The sequence below is a fragment of the Scomber scombrus genome, chromosome 22, assembly GCF_963691925.1.
Source record: "Scomber scombrus chromosome 22, fScoSco1.1, whole genome shotgun sequence".
In the NCBI taxonomy this organism is placed as follows: domain Eukaryota; kingdom Metazoa; phylum Chordata; class Actinopteri; order Scombriformes; family Scombridae; genus Scomber; species Scomber scombrus.
In genome coordinates, this window is record NC_084991.1 from 21,294,174 (window position 1) to 21,311,382 (window position 17,209).

General features: G+C 39.0%; 1 protein-coding gene across 1 annotated transcript; it reads left to right on the forward strand.

Annotated features, from left to right (window-relative positions):
* Window positions 1-218: 218 nt before the first annotated feature.
* tmem19 (transmembrane protein 19) lies at window positions 219-9,940 on the forward strand. Its single transcript, XM_062443710.1, has 7 exons — window positions 219-471; window positions 2,268-2,415; window positions 3,247-3,360; window positions 4,986-5,200; window positions 5,889-6,066; window positions 8,194-8,403; window positions 9,363-9,940. Exons 1-7 carry the CDS (start codon window positions 469-471, stop codon window positions 9,521-9,523), a joined length of 1,029 nt encoding a protein of 342 aa, XP_062299694.1. The 5' UTR covers window positions 219-468; the 3' UTR covers window positions 9,524-9,940.
* Window positions 9,941-17,209: the final 7,269 nt, after the last annotated feature.

The window sequence follows — 17,209 nt, forward strand, 5'->3', positions numbered from 1 at the left end:
TATTATTGATTATATTTTTAGTACATCTTCACCTTTATGCTACTGCCTTTTTCCTACTGATTGTTTCTGCTGTGTCAATGTGAATTTTATTAATCCTTTATTTTATTTGGTTACTGTCTCTTTAAGAAGATCAGCTTGTTTAGGGAAGTGTGTCCGTGAATTAAATGCCTCCGTGCAGCCTTTCCCTCCGGCTCTTCTTTCCTCTCTCACACACTGAACCTCTGTTAAGTTGGTGTCATCTAAAAACCTACAAACGAAATATATTAATTATTTTACTAGTTAATGGCTGGTTAGCAGTAAAAAGCTGCACAGTCGTCTGAAGAAGAAGAAGAAGAAGAAGAAGAAGAAGAAGAAGAAGAAGAAGAAGAAGAAGAAGAAGAAGAAGGAGAAGAAGTCACATTATTATTATTATTATTATTTTGCTGAAACCATTTAAGGAGTTAGAAGTCACGATGGCTCCACAGATAAATGGTGAGTTCACTTAAATAGAGATAAGACCAAGCTACACTTATAATAAGTTAGATATTAATGCTTTTAAAAGGATTTATTTTACCCTCACTGACACATTTCATCATTTCTATTACTGACATTTGCTTTTCACCTGTTTATTTCTGCGTGCAGCTCATACTCACACATGCTCATATTTCACCTTTAATATACCTTAAAACTTGTTATTACGTGATATTTAAGCTTAATAAGAGAGTTAAATATCTGCTTCAAAGACTTAAAACGAGACATTGTAGCAGACATGCTAATCAGCTGATCGTGATGCGTTTAATGTCTCTCTCTAAGTGCAGGAATATTCACAATCAAAATAAGCTATTGCTCAAGTATAGCCTGTTAAAAAATATTGTGTAATGGACTTTTCACTCCAAGATGCAACTGAATCCAACATCATTCAAACTGTGATATTTAAGATGAAGACAGAAATAGCAGATTCATGTGAAAGCAAACATTAAACTGCACGTGCACACGTGGAGTTTCATGTAAAAGGACATTAAAGTGATTTTTGTGGTGCACAACAGTCCAAAAATATACATAAAACTTAAGTAATGCTAAATAATATGAATAAGATATGTCAAAATATGTAAAATATATTTTTAAGTGAGAAGAAGCTGCTATAAGTAGTTGAAATGTTTAATTGAAGTGAATAAAAATGTACAAAATACTGATCAGAAATGTGCAAATAATTGACACATACTGCATTTTTAAGGCCGATGCTGATACGGATATTAGGGAGTAATATTAATATATTGGCTGATAATCTTATACATACAGAATATATACATAAAACTCCTTTTTTTTGCAATGTGTTTACAAAGACTTGGAGGCTGACTGATATTTTACAGCTTAATCATAAACTTTATTGTATAAAATGACATCAGTGCACTGATTTTAATAATTATAAATTCCTATAAATAATAAAACACATACAACAAAAGTATATATATATTAACCCTCCTGTTGTCCTTGAGTCAAGGAAGGGAGGGAGAAAGGAAGGATGGAAGGGAGGAAGGGAAGGAGGAAGGAAAGAAGGGAGGAGTTCCAGTCCTCTGAAATGAGGCCAACGCGGAAGTAACTTAAAACTGCATTATATCAAAAGGCCACCAGGGGGCGACCGTTTTGGTGTCAAAAGGACTTCCGTCTCTATACAAGTCAATGGAGAATTCACCAACTTCTCACTTGATTTCTAACCTCAGTAAACGTTTTCAAAATGTGTTTATGGTCTCAATCGCTAGTTTAAAGCCTTCTTCAATGCAGTATGATGTTCATTTGGGACATTTTGGCCTCCCTGATTTTATATTTGAGGATAAAGCAGGGTATGCATTAGGGCGTGGCTACGCCGTGATTGACAGGTTGATTGGTTCACAGGTTCAGGAGGGCGCCTCTTGCTCCTCCTGATGCCCATATAAGTAGAATCCGTGTTTTTATTTTTCCCAGCATGCACCTGAAATGTTCAAGATGGCGCTGCTCAGATCCGATACTATTGACCTCCGAGCAGCAGTCAACAAACCAATGGGTGACGTCACGGATGTTACATCCATTTTATATACAGTCTATGGTTCTGACTGAATTCCAAAAAAAATACTGTGTTTATGAAGTTTATTGTCATAAAAACTAAAGAAACTTAAAAATAATCCACATTTAAGGAGCCAGAATTTGGACATTTGGACAATTTCTCTCTTTTTTTCTTTTCCTCGGCTCTAATCATGTATTATATATCAAATAAAAACTCCATATTTCTCTTTCTGTGTCGTGTCCCGCAGCTCGCTCCGTCTGCCAGCATGGACTCTGAGAACGATGTGCCGATGAAGGAATACGTGAAGATGATGACCGATATGATCGTGCTGTGTGCCACTCTGGCGCTGTCGCTCTTCTTCTGGGTGATTTCCCTCGTCATCAGCACCTACTCAGGTACGCTGCTGCTAACTCTTCCTCATGTTTTTATCATTATAATAATAATAATAATTATAATAATAATAATATAATTTGTATAGCTTTCATACAAAGACTGTCTGCTTTCACTTGTTTAGAGACGTTGAATAAATGTCGTTATTTTTCACATTTAATCAGATTTTTAATTTTAAATCAGAAACTTTTGGTTGAATTATGTCGAAAGATTCAATCAAATATTTCTTTCCTTCTTTCTTTCTCTCCTTCCTTCTTTCTATTTTTCCTTCTGTTTGTTTGTTTCTTTCTTTCTTTCCTTCCTTCTATCTTTCCTTGTATCTTTTTCTTTCCTTCTATCTTTCTTTCTTTCTTTTTTTCCTTCTTTCTTTTTGTTTGTTTGTTTCTTTCTTTCGTTATATCTTTCTTTCTTTCCTTCTTTCTTTCCTTCTTTCTTTCCTTCTATCTTTCTTTCTTTCCTTATTTCTTTTTCTTTTCTTGCATCTTTCTTTCTTTCCTTCTATCTTTCTTTCTCTCTCTCTTTCCTTCTTTCTTTCTTTCCTTCTTTCCTTCCTTCTATCTTTCCTTCTTTCTTTCTTTCCTTCTATCTTTCTTTCTTTCCTTATTTCTTTCCTTCCATCTTTCTTTCTTTCCTTCTTTCTTTCTTTCTCTCCTTCCTTCTATCTTTCCTTCCTAATAACTGTGTGTGTGTGTGTGTGTGTGCGTGCGTGCCTGTGTGTGCCTGTGTGCGTGTGTGTGCGTGTGTGCGTGTGTGTGTGTGTGTGTGCGTGCGTGCGTGCGTGCCTGTGTGTGCCTGTGTGCGTGTGTGTGTGTGTGTGTGTGCGTGCATGTTCACAGGCACTCTGCAGCCTGTGTCGCCATGGCGATGGTTGTTCTCCATCTTGGTTCCTCTGGTGGTGACGGTCAGAGCGCTGAAGAGACGCAGCCTGGATCACTCAGGAGCTCTGGGAGGTGAGCGAGGGTCTAATATTATTTACTATTATTCATATCAACAGGTGTGCCTTTTTCTATGACATAATACTGTTAATAATTGAATATTCGTGTAGTTTTAAGACTGTAAAAGTTGTTATTTTGTGGTTTCAGGCTCAACTTTTCTGATTATGTTTAATTTATTTAAAACAAGTCCTTAAAGGTTCCTTCAGTCATCGATTAAAGATGCTGTCTGACATGAAATTAACTATTTTTAAAACAAGAATTAACATCAAACATCACAAAAAGTTTCAGAAAAAAAGACAGGAAGTTTAATTTTGAAGGAAAACCTGCTGATTTTTGTTTGTTATGACTGGATCCCAAAAAAATATGAAACTCCGCTCTCCACTGTGATAAATATTTAGCACATCTCCAGCTCTATATTAATATTCTGAGGCTCTACTGGAATATCTTTGCATGATTTCCACTTAAAAACTCCTTATTTATCTTATTCCTCGCCTCTTATTTCTCAAGAAGCGTTCATGCTAATAACTTCACGCTCGACGCAGCGGCTCCTCGGCTCCTAATCGATACGCCTGCCGAGTGTGAAGTGGATCGGACGAACGGCTGCGGAGGAAAATCAAAAAAGACATGACAACAGCTTTGATCTCGTGATGGTCTCATCTGAAATACTGTAAAGCTCTTTATCAGCTGCGGATCATCGGCGTGAAATCGTCATTTTTTATTATCAAAAACTCCTCGTGTGTTCCTCCCCCGGATTCTGAGAAGACTCTGAATCTCATTATTTATGGTTAAAGATGTAGATCACTGGTTCCTAGAGTCTGAGATGACGTCTTCAAATGTCTTATTTTTGTCTTCCCAACCGTCTATAACCGTAAGATATTCACTAGAATTTGGATATTTGGACAATTTCTCTTTAATAATGACTCAAAACGATGAAAAATGAGCAAATAGCAACCAGATAAACCAGAAAATTCAAATTTAAGCTGCAAGAAAAGAACTTAACTTTCCTTTCTTCGTTCCTTATATCCTTTCCTAGTTCCTTCTTTCCATCCTTCCATTTGTCCTTCCATCCTTTTTTCCTTCTGTCCTTCCTCCCTTTCTTCCTTCTTTCCTTCCTTCCTTCCTTCCTCCCTTCCTTTTTCGTTTCTTCGTTCCTTCCATCCTTTTTTCCTTGTCCTTCCTCCCTCCCTACCTTCCTTTTTTCCTTTCTTCCTTCCATCTATCTGTCCTTCCTTCCTACTGTTCTTCCTTCCATCTGTCCTTCCTTCCTTTCTTCTTCCCCACCTTCCTTCCTTCCATCATCTGTCCTTCCTTGCATATGTCCTTCCTTGCATATGTCCTTCCTTCCTTCCTCCCTTCCTTTCTTCCTTCCTTCCTACCTTCCTTTGTTCCTTTCTTCATTCCTTCCTACCTTCCTTTCTTCCTTCTGTCCTTCCTTCCTTCCTTCCTTCCTACTGTCCTTCTTCCCTACCTTCCTTCCTTCCTTCCATCTGTCCTTCCCCCCTTTTTTCCTTCCTTCCTTCCTTCCCTCCTTCCTTCCTCCCTCTCTTATTCTCTAATGCTATAACACAGCTTGTGAGGGTCGATGTGCAGAATTTAAGCAGCTTCTTCAACATGTTTGTGTGTTTTCTTTTTTCTTCCAGCTCTCCTCGTCGGCTTCGTGCTGACGATGGCCAACTACAGCTTCTTCACCTCTCTGCTGGCCTTCTTCTTCACCTCCTCCAGACTGACCCGCTGGGGAGGAGCGCAGAAGAAGAAAATAGACCCTGATTACAAAGAAGGCGGTCAGAGGAATTGGATCCAGGTTTTCTGTAACGGAGGCGTTCCCACCGAGCTGGCTCTGCTTTACATGATAGAGGTTCAACTTTATTCCTTTTTATTAAACTTTATTATTATTATGTTATAATCTGCTAACAAATATCAGGGGGGTCAAACATGAGGCATGCGGGCCAGAACTGGCCCGCCGAGGGGTGCGATCAGACACTTTCCTTCCTGTGTTATTTTCCTTCCTTACATCTGTCCTTCCTCCCACTTCTTCCTTCTGTTCTTCCTTCCTTCCTTCCATCTGTCCTTCCTCTCTTCCTTCCTTCCTTCCTTCCATCTGTCCTTCCTCCCTTTCTTCCTTCTGTCCTTCCTCCCTTCCTTCCTTCCTCCCATCGTTCCTTCCTTCCATCTGTCCTTCCTCCCTTTCTTCTGTTTGTCCTTCCTTCCTCCCTTTCTTCCATCTGTCCTTCCTCCCTTTCTTCCTTCTGTTCTTCCTTCCTTCCTCCCTTCCTTCCTTCCATCCGTCCTTCCTCCCTTCCTTCTTTCGTTCTGTCTGTCCTTCCTACCTTTCTTCCCTCCTTCCTTTTGTGTCTGTCTTTCCTTCCTTCTCTTCTTATTTCCTTCCTTCCTTCCTACCTGTCTGTCTTTCCTTCCTCCTCTTCTTATTTCCTTCTTTCCTTCCCTCCATCTTTTTAATAACCCTAACCCTCATCAGATCATATTATTCTGTATGTGTCCCTTAAATGAAGATGAGTTTACTTCCTCTGATGTAAACGCTGCAGGTGGGTCCAGGTGAGATCCCCGTTGACTTCAGTAAGCAGTACTCCGCCTCCTGGATGTGCCTCTCTCTGCTGGGCGCGCTCGCCTGCAGCACCGGAGACACCTGGGCGTCCGAGGTGGGGCCCGTCCTCAGCCAATCACAGCCCAGACTCATCACCACCTGGAAGGAAGTCCCGGCAGGTGAGACGTCACATGACACTGACATGATTGTTTTTGCTCAATTAATCGATTAATTTGGTCAGAAAATAGTTAAAAATGGTTCCTAAAGTCTGAGATCATGTCTTCAAATATCTTTTTTGTCTTCCTTACAGTCTATAACCATAAAATATTCAGCTTACTGTCATAAAAACTAAAAAACCCAGAAAATATTCACTTGAATTTGGATATTTGGACAATTACTCATTTTTAAAAATGACTTAAAACGATGAAAAAATGAGCAAATAGCAACCAGATAAACCAGAAAATAATCACATTTAAGAAGCTGGTCTATAATAATGAAATATTCAGCTTACTGTCATAAAAAAAGTAAAGAAACAGTAAAATATTCATATTTAAGCTACCAGAAATTTGGTCAATTCCTCTTTAAAAATCACTCAAAACGATGACAAAAGTATGAAATATTCACATTTAAGCTGTCAGAAATTTGAAATTTGGACTATTTATTTCTAAAAATGACTAAAAATTATGAAAAAAGTAAAAAATATTCACATTTAAGTTACCAGAAGTTGGAAATTTAAACAATTTCTCTTTAAAAATGACTCCAAACGATGAAAAAATGATAAAATATTCACATTTAAAAAGCTTTAATCAGAGAATATTTGTGTTTTTCCTTTAACTCTTACCCAAGCCGTATTCCTTTTATAATTATAATTAATCATTTGAACCACAAATGTGTGACGTGTTCATGTTTTCTTTACATTTTGACACTATTACAGTGAAAATAGATTCACAAACACACTGATATTATGATCTTATATTCTCTATAATAACAATATACCAGACAGGAAGTCAGCTCAACACTCACCACACCCTTTCTGAATAAAATGCGTATTATTTTAAGAACGAGAGTTAACGTCACAGCAGAGTCGTGTTTAAATGCTACGTTATAAAAATAACACACTGCCGACGGCTTCAACGTCTGTATCTTATATGTATCAAATTAAATAGATTAAACTATTATTATGATTCCTTTAATTTGGCGATACGCTGATATTTAGAGGAAGTGTTAATTGCTTGTTTTGCCCTCCAGACATTTGATGTAAACTCGTCTTTCACTCAGAGGAAATCGCCGTGACGACCGTCTGAAAGGCAGCGTGTGTCCCAGATGAAACACAAGCTGTTTTATTTATGAATCTTTACTGGAAAGATTTCTTAGAGTTTAGATGATTCCTGAGAAACGTTTCCTCTGAACACTGATTCTTTATTCTCATCACGTCATTAAGTCCTCCGTTTGTTTCTGATTTTTATTATTGAATCTTTCCAGGAACAAACTGAGGAGTCCTCTCCTCCTCTCCTACTCTCTCCTCCTCTCTTCCTCTCCTCCTCTCTTCCTCTCCCCCTCTTTCCCTCTCCCTCCTCTCCCCCTCTCTTCCTCTCTCCCTCTCCTCCTCTCCTACTCTCCCCCTCTCTTCCTCTCTCCCTCTCCTCCTCTCCTACTCTCCCCCTCTCTTTCCCTCTCCCTCCTCTCCTCTTTTCCTCTCCCTTCCTCTCTTCCTCTCTCCCTCTCCTCCTCTCTTCCTCTCCCCCTCTTTCCCTCTCCCTCCTCTCTTCCTCTCTTCCTCTCCTCCTCTCCCCCTCTCTTTCCCTCTCCCTCCTCTCCTCTCTTCCTCTCCCCCTCTCTTTCCCTCTCCCTCCTCTCCTCCTCTCTCCGTCTTTCCTCCTATCTTCCTTTCCTCCTCTCTTCTCACCTCTCTCCCTCTCCTACTCCCCTCCTCCTCTCTCCCTCTCCTTTCCTCTCTCTTCCTCTCCTCCTCCTCTCTTCCTCTCTTCCCCTCCTCTCTTCCTCTCTCTCCTCCTCTTCTCTCCCTCTCCTCCTCTCCTACTCTCCCTCCTCTCTTCCTCTTCCCTTCTCTTTCTCCTCATCTCTCTCCCTCTCTTTCTCTCTTCCTCTCCTACTCTCTCTCCCTCTCCTCTTCTCTTTTCCTTTCTCTTCCTCTCCATCTCTCTCCCCCTCTTCCTCCTCTCCTCCTCATATTAAATACATTAATGTTTCTCCTGAACTCTGCTTCTTTATACTCGTCATTACATCATTTCTAAGTCCTCCTCTCTTTTTTTTTGCTTTTCTTTTTCTTTTTCAAACCTCTCCAGGAACAAACGGAGGAGTCACTCCCGTGGGATTGGTCGCCAGCTTCCTGGGCGGCTTAGCGGTGGGTGCCGTTTACTTCTTGACGCAGCTCCTCCTGGTGGGAGACCTGCACCTGGCCGACCCTCAGTGGCCCATCATGCTGTACGGAGGAGTAGCAGGTCTGCTGGGATCCATGCTGGACTCGTTCCTCGGAGCTCACCTGCAGTACTCAGGTAGGACAGGAAGTAATAATACACATAAACACTGCTGACATGATGATGTTAGATTAGATGTAATGTTTAGAACAATTGTTTTCCATTAACTTTATTTAATATAAAAGTTATAATAATGTAAGTTCATAACAAACTAGTTGATATGGTGTTTTATTGAGAATTTCTCCTCTCTTCTCCCTCTCCATCTCTCTCCCTCTCTCTCTCTTCCTCTCTTCCTCTTTCACTCTTTCCCTCTCTCCCTCCTCTCTTCCTCTCCTCCTCTCCTCTCCTCTCTCTTCCTGTCTTTCCTCCTCTCTTCCTCTCTCACTCTCATCCTCTCTTCCTCTCCCTCTCTTCATCTCTCCTGCACTCCTCCTCTCTCCTCCCGTCTTCCTCTCTCCTCCTTTCCTCCTCTCTTCCTCTCTTCCTCTCTCTCCCCCTCTCTCCTCCTCTCTTCCTGTCTCCCTCTCCTCCTCTCCTCCTCTCTTCCTCCCCTCTCCTCCTCTCTCTCTTCCTCTTCTCCTCTCCTCCTCTCTCACTCTCTCCATCTCCTCCTCTCATCCTCTCTTCCTCCCCTCTCCTCCTCTCTCTCTTCCTTTCCTCCTCTCTTCCTCCTCCTCCTCTCCTCCTCTCCTCCTCTCTCACTCTCTCCCTCTCCTCCTCTCTTCCTCCCCTCTCCTCCTCCCTCTCTTCCTCTCCTCCTCTCTTCCTCCTCTCTCCCTCTCCTCCTCCTCTCTCCCTCTCCTCCTCCTCCTCTCTCCCTCTCCTCCTCTCTACCTCTTCCTCTCTCTTCCTGTCTCTTCCTCTCGCTCCCTCTCCTCCTCCTCTCCCTCTCTTCCTCCTCTCTCCATCTCTTTTTCTCTCCTCCTCTCTTCCACTCTCCTCCTCTCCTCCTCTTCCTGTCTCTTCCTCTCCTCCTCTCCCTCTCCTCCTCTCTCTCTCCTCCTCTCTCCCTCTCTCCTATCTTCCCTCTCTTCCAGGCTTTGACGCCAGCATCGGTAAGGTTGTGGGTTACGAGTCGGCCACCACTCGGAGGATTTGTGGGAAACCGATTCTGGACAATAACGCCGTGAACCTTTTCTCCTCCGTCCTCGTGGCGCTGATCCTGCCGGGGCTCGCCTGGGGAATGTGGCCTCGATAAGATCATCACTCAGTCACTCAGGATGAAAGATTTAAAAAGAAAAGAAAAGAAAAGAAAAGGTATTATTTGGTCACAGAAGCATGATGAAAGTAAAAACACACCTGACTCTGAACATGATCCTCAGTTCAATGTGTTTGAAAGAAAAAAGAAAGAAAAGAAAAGAAGAGTAAAAAAAATAAATGCTGACTGATGAAAGCGAGTGTTTCATTGCTCTGATTCAGGGGCGTCAAACATGAGGCTCGTGGGCCAGAACCGGCCCGCCAAGGGGTCCAATCCGGCCCTCTTTTATTCATGTCTTTTCTTTCCTTCCTTCCCCCGTTCTTTCTCCCTTCCTTCTTTCTTTCCTTCCTCCCCCCTTTCTTTCTCCCTTCCATCTTTCCTTCATGTCTTCTTTTCCTTCCTTCCTTCCTTCCTTCCTTCCTCCCTCCTTTCTTCCTTCTTTCCTTCCTTCCTTTCCCCCTCCTTTCTTTCTTTCTCCCTTACATCTTTCCTTCATGTCTTCTTTTCCTTCCTTCCTTCCTTCCTCCCTCCTTTCTTCCTTCTTTCCTTCCTTCCTTCTTTCCTTCCTCCCTCCTTTCTTTCTCCCTTCCATCTTTCCTTCATGTCTTCTTTTCTTTCCTTCCTTCCTCCCTCCTATCTTCCTTCTTTCCTTCCTTCCTTTCCCCCTCCCTTCTCTCTTTCTCCCTTACATCTTTCCTTCATGTCTTCTTTTCCTTCCTTCCTTCCTTCCTTCCTCCCTCCCTCCTTTCTTCCTTCTTTCCTCCCTCCCTCCTTTCTTTCTCCCATCCATCTTTCCTTGCTGTCTTCTCTTCCTTCTTTCCCTCCCATCTATCCTTCTTTCACTCCTTCCTTCCATCTTTCTTTCCTGTCATCTCTCCCTTTTATTCCTTTCTTCCTTTTCTTCCATCATAATAATAATAATAAATGAGGGTCAACGTGCCAAAATATGACAATCCTGTGAAAGTTTAGATACATTTTCTATCTGCAGAAGTGAGAGTGTTTTACAATTTAAAATTAGATTTAGAATCAAACATTATTCGGCAGTTTTAGCTGAAAGATATCTGCAAAAATATGGTTTTTTGTGTCACAACCTGACTCTAAAAGTTACGACTAAATACGGAGAACACACGACTTTTTAAACTAGAAAAAATGGATTTATTCTAATTAAACTAACTTAAATCTGTCAGTTCATCCATAATGTTTGTTGTGTTTGAGTGAAAACAGATGCACATCGATCAGATATTAAAACTCATCACATATCAACGCTGACCCTCGACGTCACACACACACAGAAATAAAGTAAAACATGTATTTAATATACTGGATTTAAATAAAGAGCAATAAAATCTATAATATGTCATCTCACCTCATCTATCTAACCCTTATTTATCACGGACCCTTATATCTCTATAATGGAGTTGAAATATTTTGTACACACATCTGCACACACCTACACACACTTACACACAACTACACACATCTACACACACCTACACACTTACACACACAACTACACACACCTACACATATCTACACACAACTACACACATCTACACACACCTACACACCTACACACATTTACACACACACTTACACACATCTGCACACACCTACACACACTTACACACACAACTACACACACCTACACATATCTACACACAACTACACACATCTACACACACCTACACACCTACACACATTTACACACACACTTACACACATCTACACACACCTACACACAACTACACACACCTACACACACTTACACACATCTACACACACTTACACACATCTACACACACTTACACACTTACACACATCTACACACACCTACACACACTTACACACAACTACACACATCTACACACACACACACACACCTACACACCTACACACTTACACACACAACTACACACACCTACACACACTTACACACACCTACACACTTACACACACCTACACACACATCTACAAACATCTGAACACTACACACATCTACACTACACACACCTACACACATCTACACACACACCTACACACATCTACACACACCTACACACACATCTACACACACCTACACACATTTACACACACCTACACAAAAAACATGTACTTAATATGCTGGATTTAAATAAAGAGCAATAAAATCTATAATATTTAATCTGATTTTTTATTTAAAAATGATAAAAACATCAAATACAAGAAAAAATGTGAGTTTAAATAATCATAAATTCAACTTTCTATTTATAAAAGAAGGTTTTATTTCCTCTTTTGTAAGTTAAGTGAATATTAAATATATTAAATATGGTCACTAAAGAGTTTGGGACATTTTGGATAAACTATATAATGATGACTGTGTTTGTTTTATATGATCTCAGGTGTATTATCAGCAAATATCAGCAGCTGAAACTCAACAAATAAACATAAATAAAAAGGTAATCAGTGCATTGTGTGTTTTAAATGTAACTTCTACTTGTTTATTGTGATGTTGCAGTTTTTATGTTTAATTAAATGTGTGTCTTGTGTTTCCAGTCGAGTGTTTCTCACTTTCTCTGTTTATGTTTCTATCAACACTACGTTTAAAAAAAAAAAAGTCTTAAAATCATGTTTTTTGTGTCGCTGTCTGATGTTTTCCTGATTTTCAAATTAAAAGGTGTTTTTTTTTTTTTTCTTTTGTCAAATATTTGTGAATCAATGAAACCAGAGTTGAAGACTTTGCCGTGGATTTAAAATGACGACTTCATGGAGAATAAATCACCTTTTTTATTATTTTCAGTTATTTTAATAAAACATCTCTGAGGACGTTTTTCTATTTGATGTTTAATTTCAAAATAAGAGATTCATTATAAGAAATGTAGGATGAAGAGATTAAAAGTCAGGATGCTGTTTTTCTTTCTCTCCTTCCTCCTTTTCTTTCTTTTTTCTCTCCTCCAACTTCTTGTTCTTTCATTCTCTTCTTCCTCCTTTTCTTTCTTTCTCTTCTTCTTCTTTTTTTCTTTCCCTTATTCCTCCTTTTCTTTTTCTTTTTTTCGTTCTCTTCTTCCTCCTTTTCTTTCTTTCCCTTATTCCTCCTTTTCTTTATTTCTCTCCTCCAACTTCTTGCTTTTTCTTTCTTTCTTTCTCTTCCTCCTTTTCTTTTTCTCGTTTCTTTATTTCTCTCCTCCAACTTCTTGTTTTTTCTCTTCTTCCTCCTTTTCTTTTTCTTTCTTTCATTCTCCTTTTCTTTCTTTCTCTTCCTCCTTTTCTTTTTCTCTCCAACGTTTTTCTTTCCATCTTCCTCCTTTTCTTTCTTTCCCTTCTTCCTCATTTTTTCTCTTCTTCCTCCTTTTCTTTTTTTCTTTCTTTCTTTCTCTCCTCCAACTTCTTTCTTTCTCTTCTGCTTTTTCCCTCCTTTCTCTTCTTCCTTTCTTTCTCTTCACACATATGTTAACAAACCTGATGCTGCTTCTAAAACCATTTTAAACATTTTGATCTTATTTATATTTAACCACCTCTTATTTATCACTGACCCTCATATTTAGAATGGAGATGAAATATTTTGTACACACATCTGAACACTACACACATCTACACACATCTACACATATCTGAACACTACACACATCTACATACACTTACACACATCTGAACACTACACACATCTGAACACTACACACATCTACACACACCTACACACATCTACACACACACTTACACACATCTACACATAACTACACACAACTACACACATCTACACACAACTACACACATATCTGAACACTACACACATCTACATACACCTACACACATTTACACACACTGAACACTACACACACTTACACACATCTGAACACTACACACAGCTACACACACATCTACACTACACACAACTACACATATCTGAACACACCTACACACACACCTACACACACCTGAACACACCTACAGTACACACATCTGCACACAATTACACACATCTACACACACCGACACATATCTGAAAACACATCTACACACACCTACACATTCTGAACACACCTACACACACTTACACACATCTACTAACATCTGAACACACCTACACACATCTCATCTACACACAACTACACATGTCTACATATCTTGACGTCACCCATTGGTTTGTGGACTGCTGCTCGGAGGCCAATAGTTTCGGATCTGAGCAGCGCCATCTTGAAAATATCAGGTGCATGCTGGGTAAATAAAAACACGGATTCTACTTATATGGGCATCAGGAGGAGCATGAGGCGCCCTCCTGAACCTGTGAACCAATCAACCTGTCAATCACGACATAGCCACGCCCTAATGCATACCCTGCTTTATCGTCAAATATAAAATCAGGGAGGCCAAAATGTCCCAAATGAACATCATACTGCATTGAAGAAGGCTTTAAACTAGCGATTGAGACCATAAACACATTTTGAAAACGTTTACTGAGGTTAGAAATCAAGTGAGAAGTTGGTGAATTCTCCATTGACTTGTATAGAGACGGAAGTCCTTTTGACACCAAAACGGTCGCCCCCTGGTGGCCTTTTGATAGAATGCAGTTTTAAATTACTTCCACGTTGGCCTCATTTCAGAGGACCGGAACTCCCCGTCTGATAGAGATATAATGTCTGCTCAATTCCTAACATTTTTTAACCATATTGTTGTCCAACCCCTTGAATTAAAGCTGAAAGTCTGCACTTCAATCACATCTTGATTGTTTCATTTCAAATCCATTGTGGTGGTCTAAAGAGCCAAAATTATGAAATCTGTGTCACTGTCCAAATATTTATGGACCTAACTGTACTTGATTCATTGAATAGTATGGAACTGAAAATGTCGTTTTCTTAGAGAATTGATTAAGTCCATAAAAGTAGCCTATAAATAACATTTGATTTTCACTAAGACTCCATCTTTTGACATAAACACTAGTCAGCTATTTGAGCAAATAGTTAAGCCCCAATAACTGCACTCAGAACAGAGATTACAGTTGTCATTTCTGTCTGTTATTTAACATATCATTTGTAAATGTTCCCCGATGTAATGTTGCTGATTTGATGGTTAACTACAGTGCAGTCAGAAAGTGTTAAAATAATGATCTCTTTACCCCGGCAAATTGGATGTGCTGTTGATGACTGAAGTTAAAATTTTGACTGTAGCTTCAGTAACTGACATCTACACCAGTCCTACAGGAAGCCCAATTAATACATCATTTTACCAACCATCAGCTAAAGTCCATTGAGTGATGCTTGTGATGCTCCTTCAGCATGTGAAAAACATCAGTTCCACTGAGTTCAGGTATTACGTTTTTGGCCATAAGTAATCAATGTGGTTTGATTACTCATTGGTTATTCTTTACATGTGCTTCTGCATTTTTATGTGCATGTTTGTTAGCAATAAAGTGAGAAGTTAGTTGTCGGGTAGGGGGCTTTATTAAGTTGTCTTCTAATGCTTAATACTGTTTAATTCCGAATGCACACAAAGGTAGTCAGTGCTTCTTCCCTGGTGTAATGTTGCGGATTTGATGGTTAACTACAGTGCAGTCAGATAGTGTTAAAATAATGATCTCTTTACCCCGGCAAATTGGATGTGCTGTTGATGACTGAAGTTAACTGACAGTTACTGACACCTACACACATCTACACATATCTGAACACACACTTACACACATCTGCACACTACACACACCTACACACATCTACACGTATCTGAACACACAACTACACACCTACACATATCTGAATACACACTTACACATCTGAACACAACTACACACATCTACACATATCTGAACACACAACTACACACTTACACACATCTACACACACTTACACACAACTACACACATCTACACACACACACACACACACCTACACAACTACACACACCTACACACACTTACACACACCTACACACTTACACACACATCTACAAACATCTGAACACTACACACATCTACACTACACACACCTACACACATCTACACACACATATACACACACCTACACATACCTACACACACTTATAATAATAATAATAATAATAAAATAAAGAGCAATAAAATCTATAATATTTAATCTGATTTATATTTAAAAAATGATAAAAATATCAAATACAAGCAGAAATGTGAGTTTAAATAACCATAAATTCAACTTTCTATTTATAAAAGAAGGTTTTATTTCCTCTTTTGTAAGTTAAGTGAATATTAAATATATTAAATATGGTCACTAAAGAGTTTGGGACATTTTGGATAAACTATTTAATGATGACTGTGTTTGTTTTACATGATCTCAGGTGTATTATCAGCAAATATCAGCAGCTGAAACTCAACAAATAAACATAAATAAAAAGGTAATCAGTGCATTGTGTGTTTTAAATGTAACTTCTACTTGTTTATTGTGATGTTGCAGTTTTTATGTTTAATTAAATGTGTGTCTTGTGTTTCCAGTCGAGTGTTTCTCACTTTCTCTGTTTATGTTTCTATCAACACTACGTTTAAAAAAAAAAAAGTCTTAAAATCATGTTTTTTGTGTCGCTGTCTGATGTTTTCCTGATTTTCAAATTAAAAGGTGTTTTTTTTTTTTTTCTTTTGTCAAATATTTGTGAATCAATGAAACCAGAGTTGAAGACTTTGCCGTGGATTTAAAATGACGACTTCATGGAGAATAAATCACCTTTTTATTATTTTCAGTTATTTTTATAAAACATCTCTGAGGACGTTTTTCTATTTGATGTTGAATTTCAAAATAAGAGATTCATTATAAGAAATGTAGGATGAAGAGATTAAAAGTCAGGATGCTGTTTTTCTTTCTCTCCTTCCTCCTTTTCTTTCTTTCTCTTCTTCCTCCTTTTCTTTTTCTCTTTTCTTTATTTCTCTCCTCCAACTTCTTGTTTGTTCTTTCTCTTCTTCCTCCTTTTCTTTTTCTTTTTTTCGTTCTCTTCTTCCTCCTTTTCTTTCTTTCTCTTCTTCCTCCTTTTTCTTTCTTTCTCTTCTTCCTCCTTTTCTTTTTCTTTTTTTCGTTCTCTTCTTCCTCCTTTTCTTTCTTTCTCTTCTTCCTCCTTTTTCTTTCTTCTTTCCCTTATTCCTCCTTTTCTTTATTTCTCTCCTCCAACTTCTTGTTTTTTCTTTCTTTCTTTCTCTTCCTCCTTTTCTTTTTCTCGTTTCTTTATTTCTCTCCTCCAACTTCTTGTTTTTTCTCTTCTTCCTCCTTTTCTTTTTCTTTCTTTCATTATCCTTTTCTTTCTTCCTTTTTCTTTCCATCTTCCTCCTTTTCTTTCTTTCTCTTCCTCCTTTTCTTTCTTTCTCTTCCTCCTTTTCTTTTTCTCTCCAACGTTTTTCTTTCCATCTTCCTCCTTTTCTTTCTTTCCCTTCTTCCTCATTTGTTCTCTTCTTCCTCCTTTTCTTTCTTCTTTCCCTTATTCCTCCTTTTCTTTATTTCTCTCCTCCAACTTCTTGTTTTTTCTCTTCTTCCTCCTTTTCTTTTTCTTTCTTTCATTCTCCTTTTCTTTCTTTCTCTTCCTCCTTTTCTTTCTTTCTCTTCCTCCTTTTATTTTTCTCTCCAACGTTTTTCTTTCCATCTTCCTCCTTTTCTTTCTTTCCCTTCTTCCTCATTTTTTCTCTTCTTCCTCCTTTTCTTTTTTTCTTTCTTTCTCTCCTCCAACTTCTTTCTTTCTCTTCTGCTTTTCCCCCCCTTTCTCTTCTTC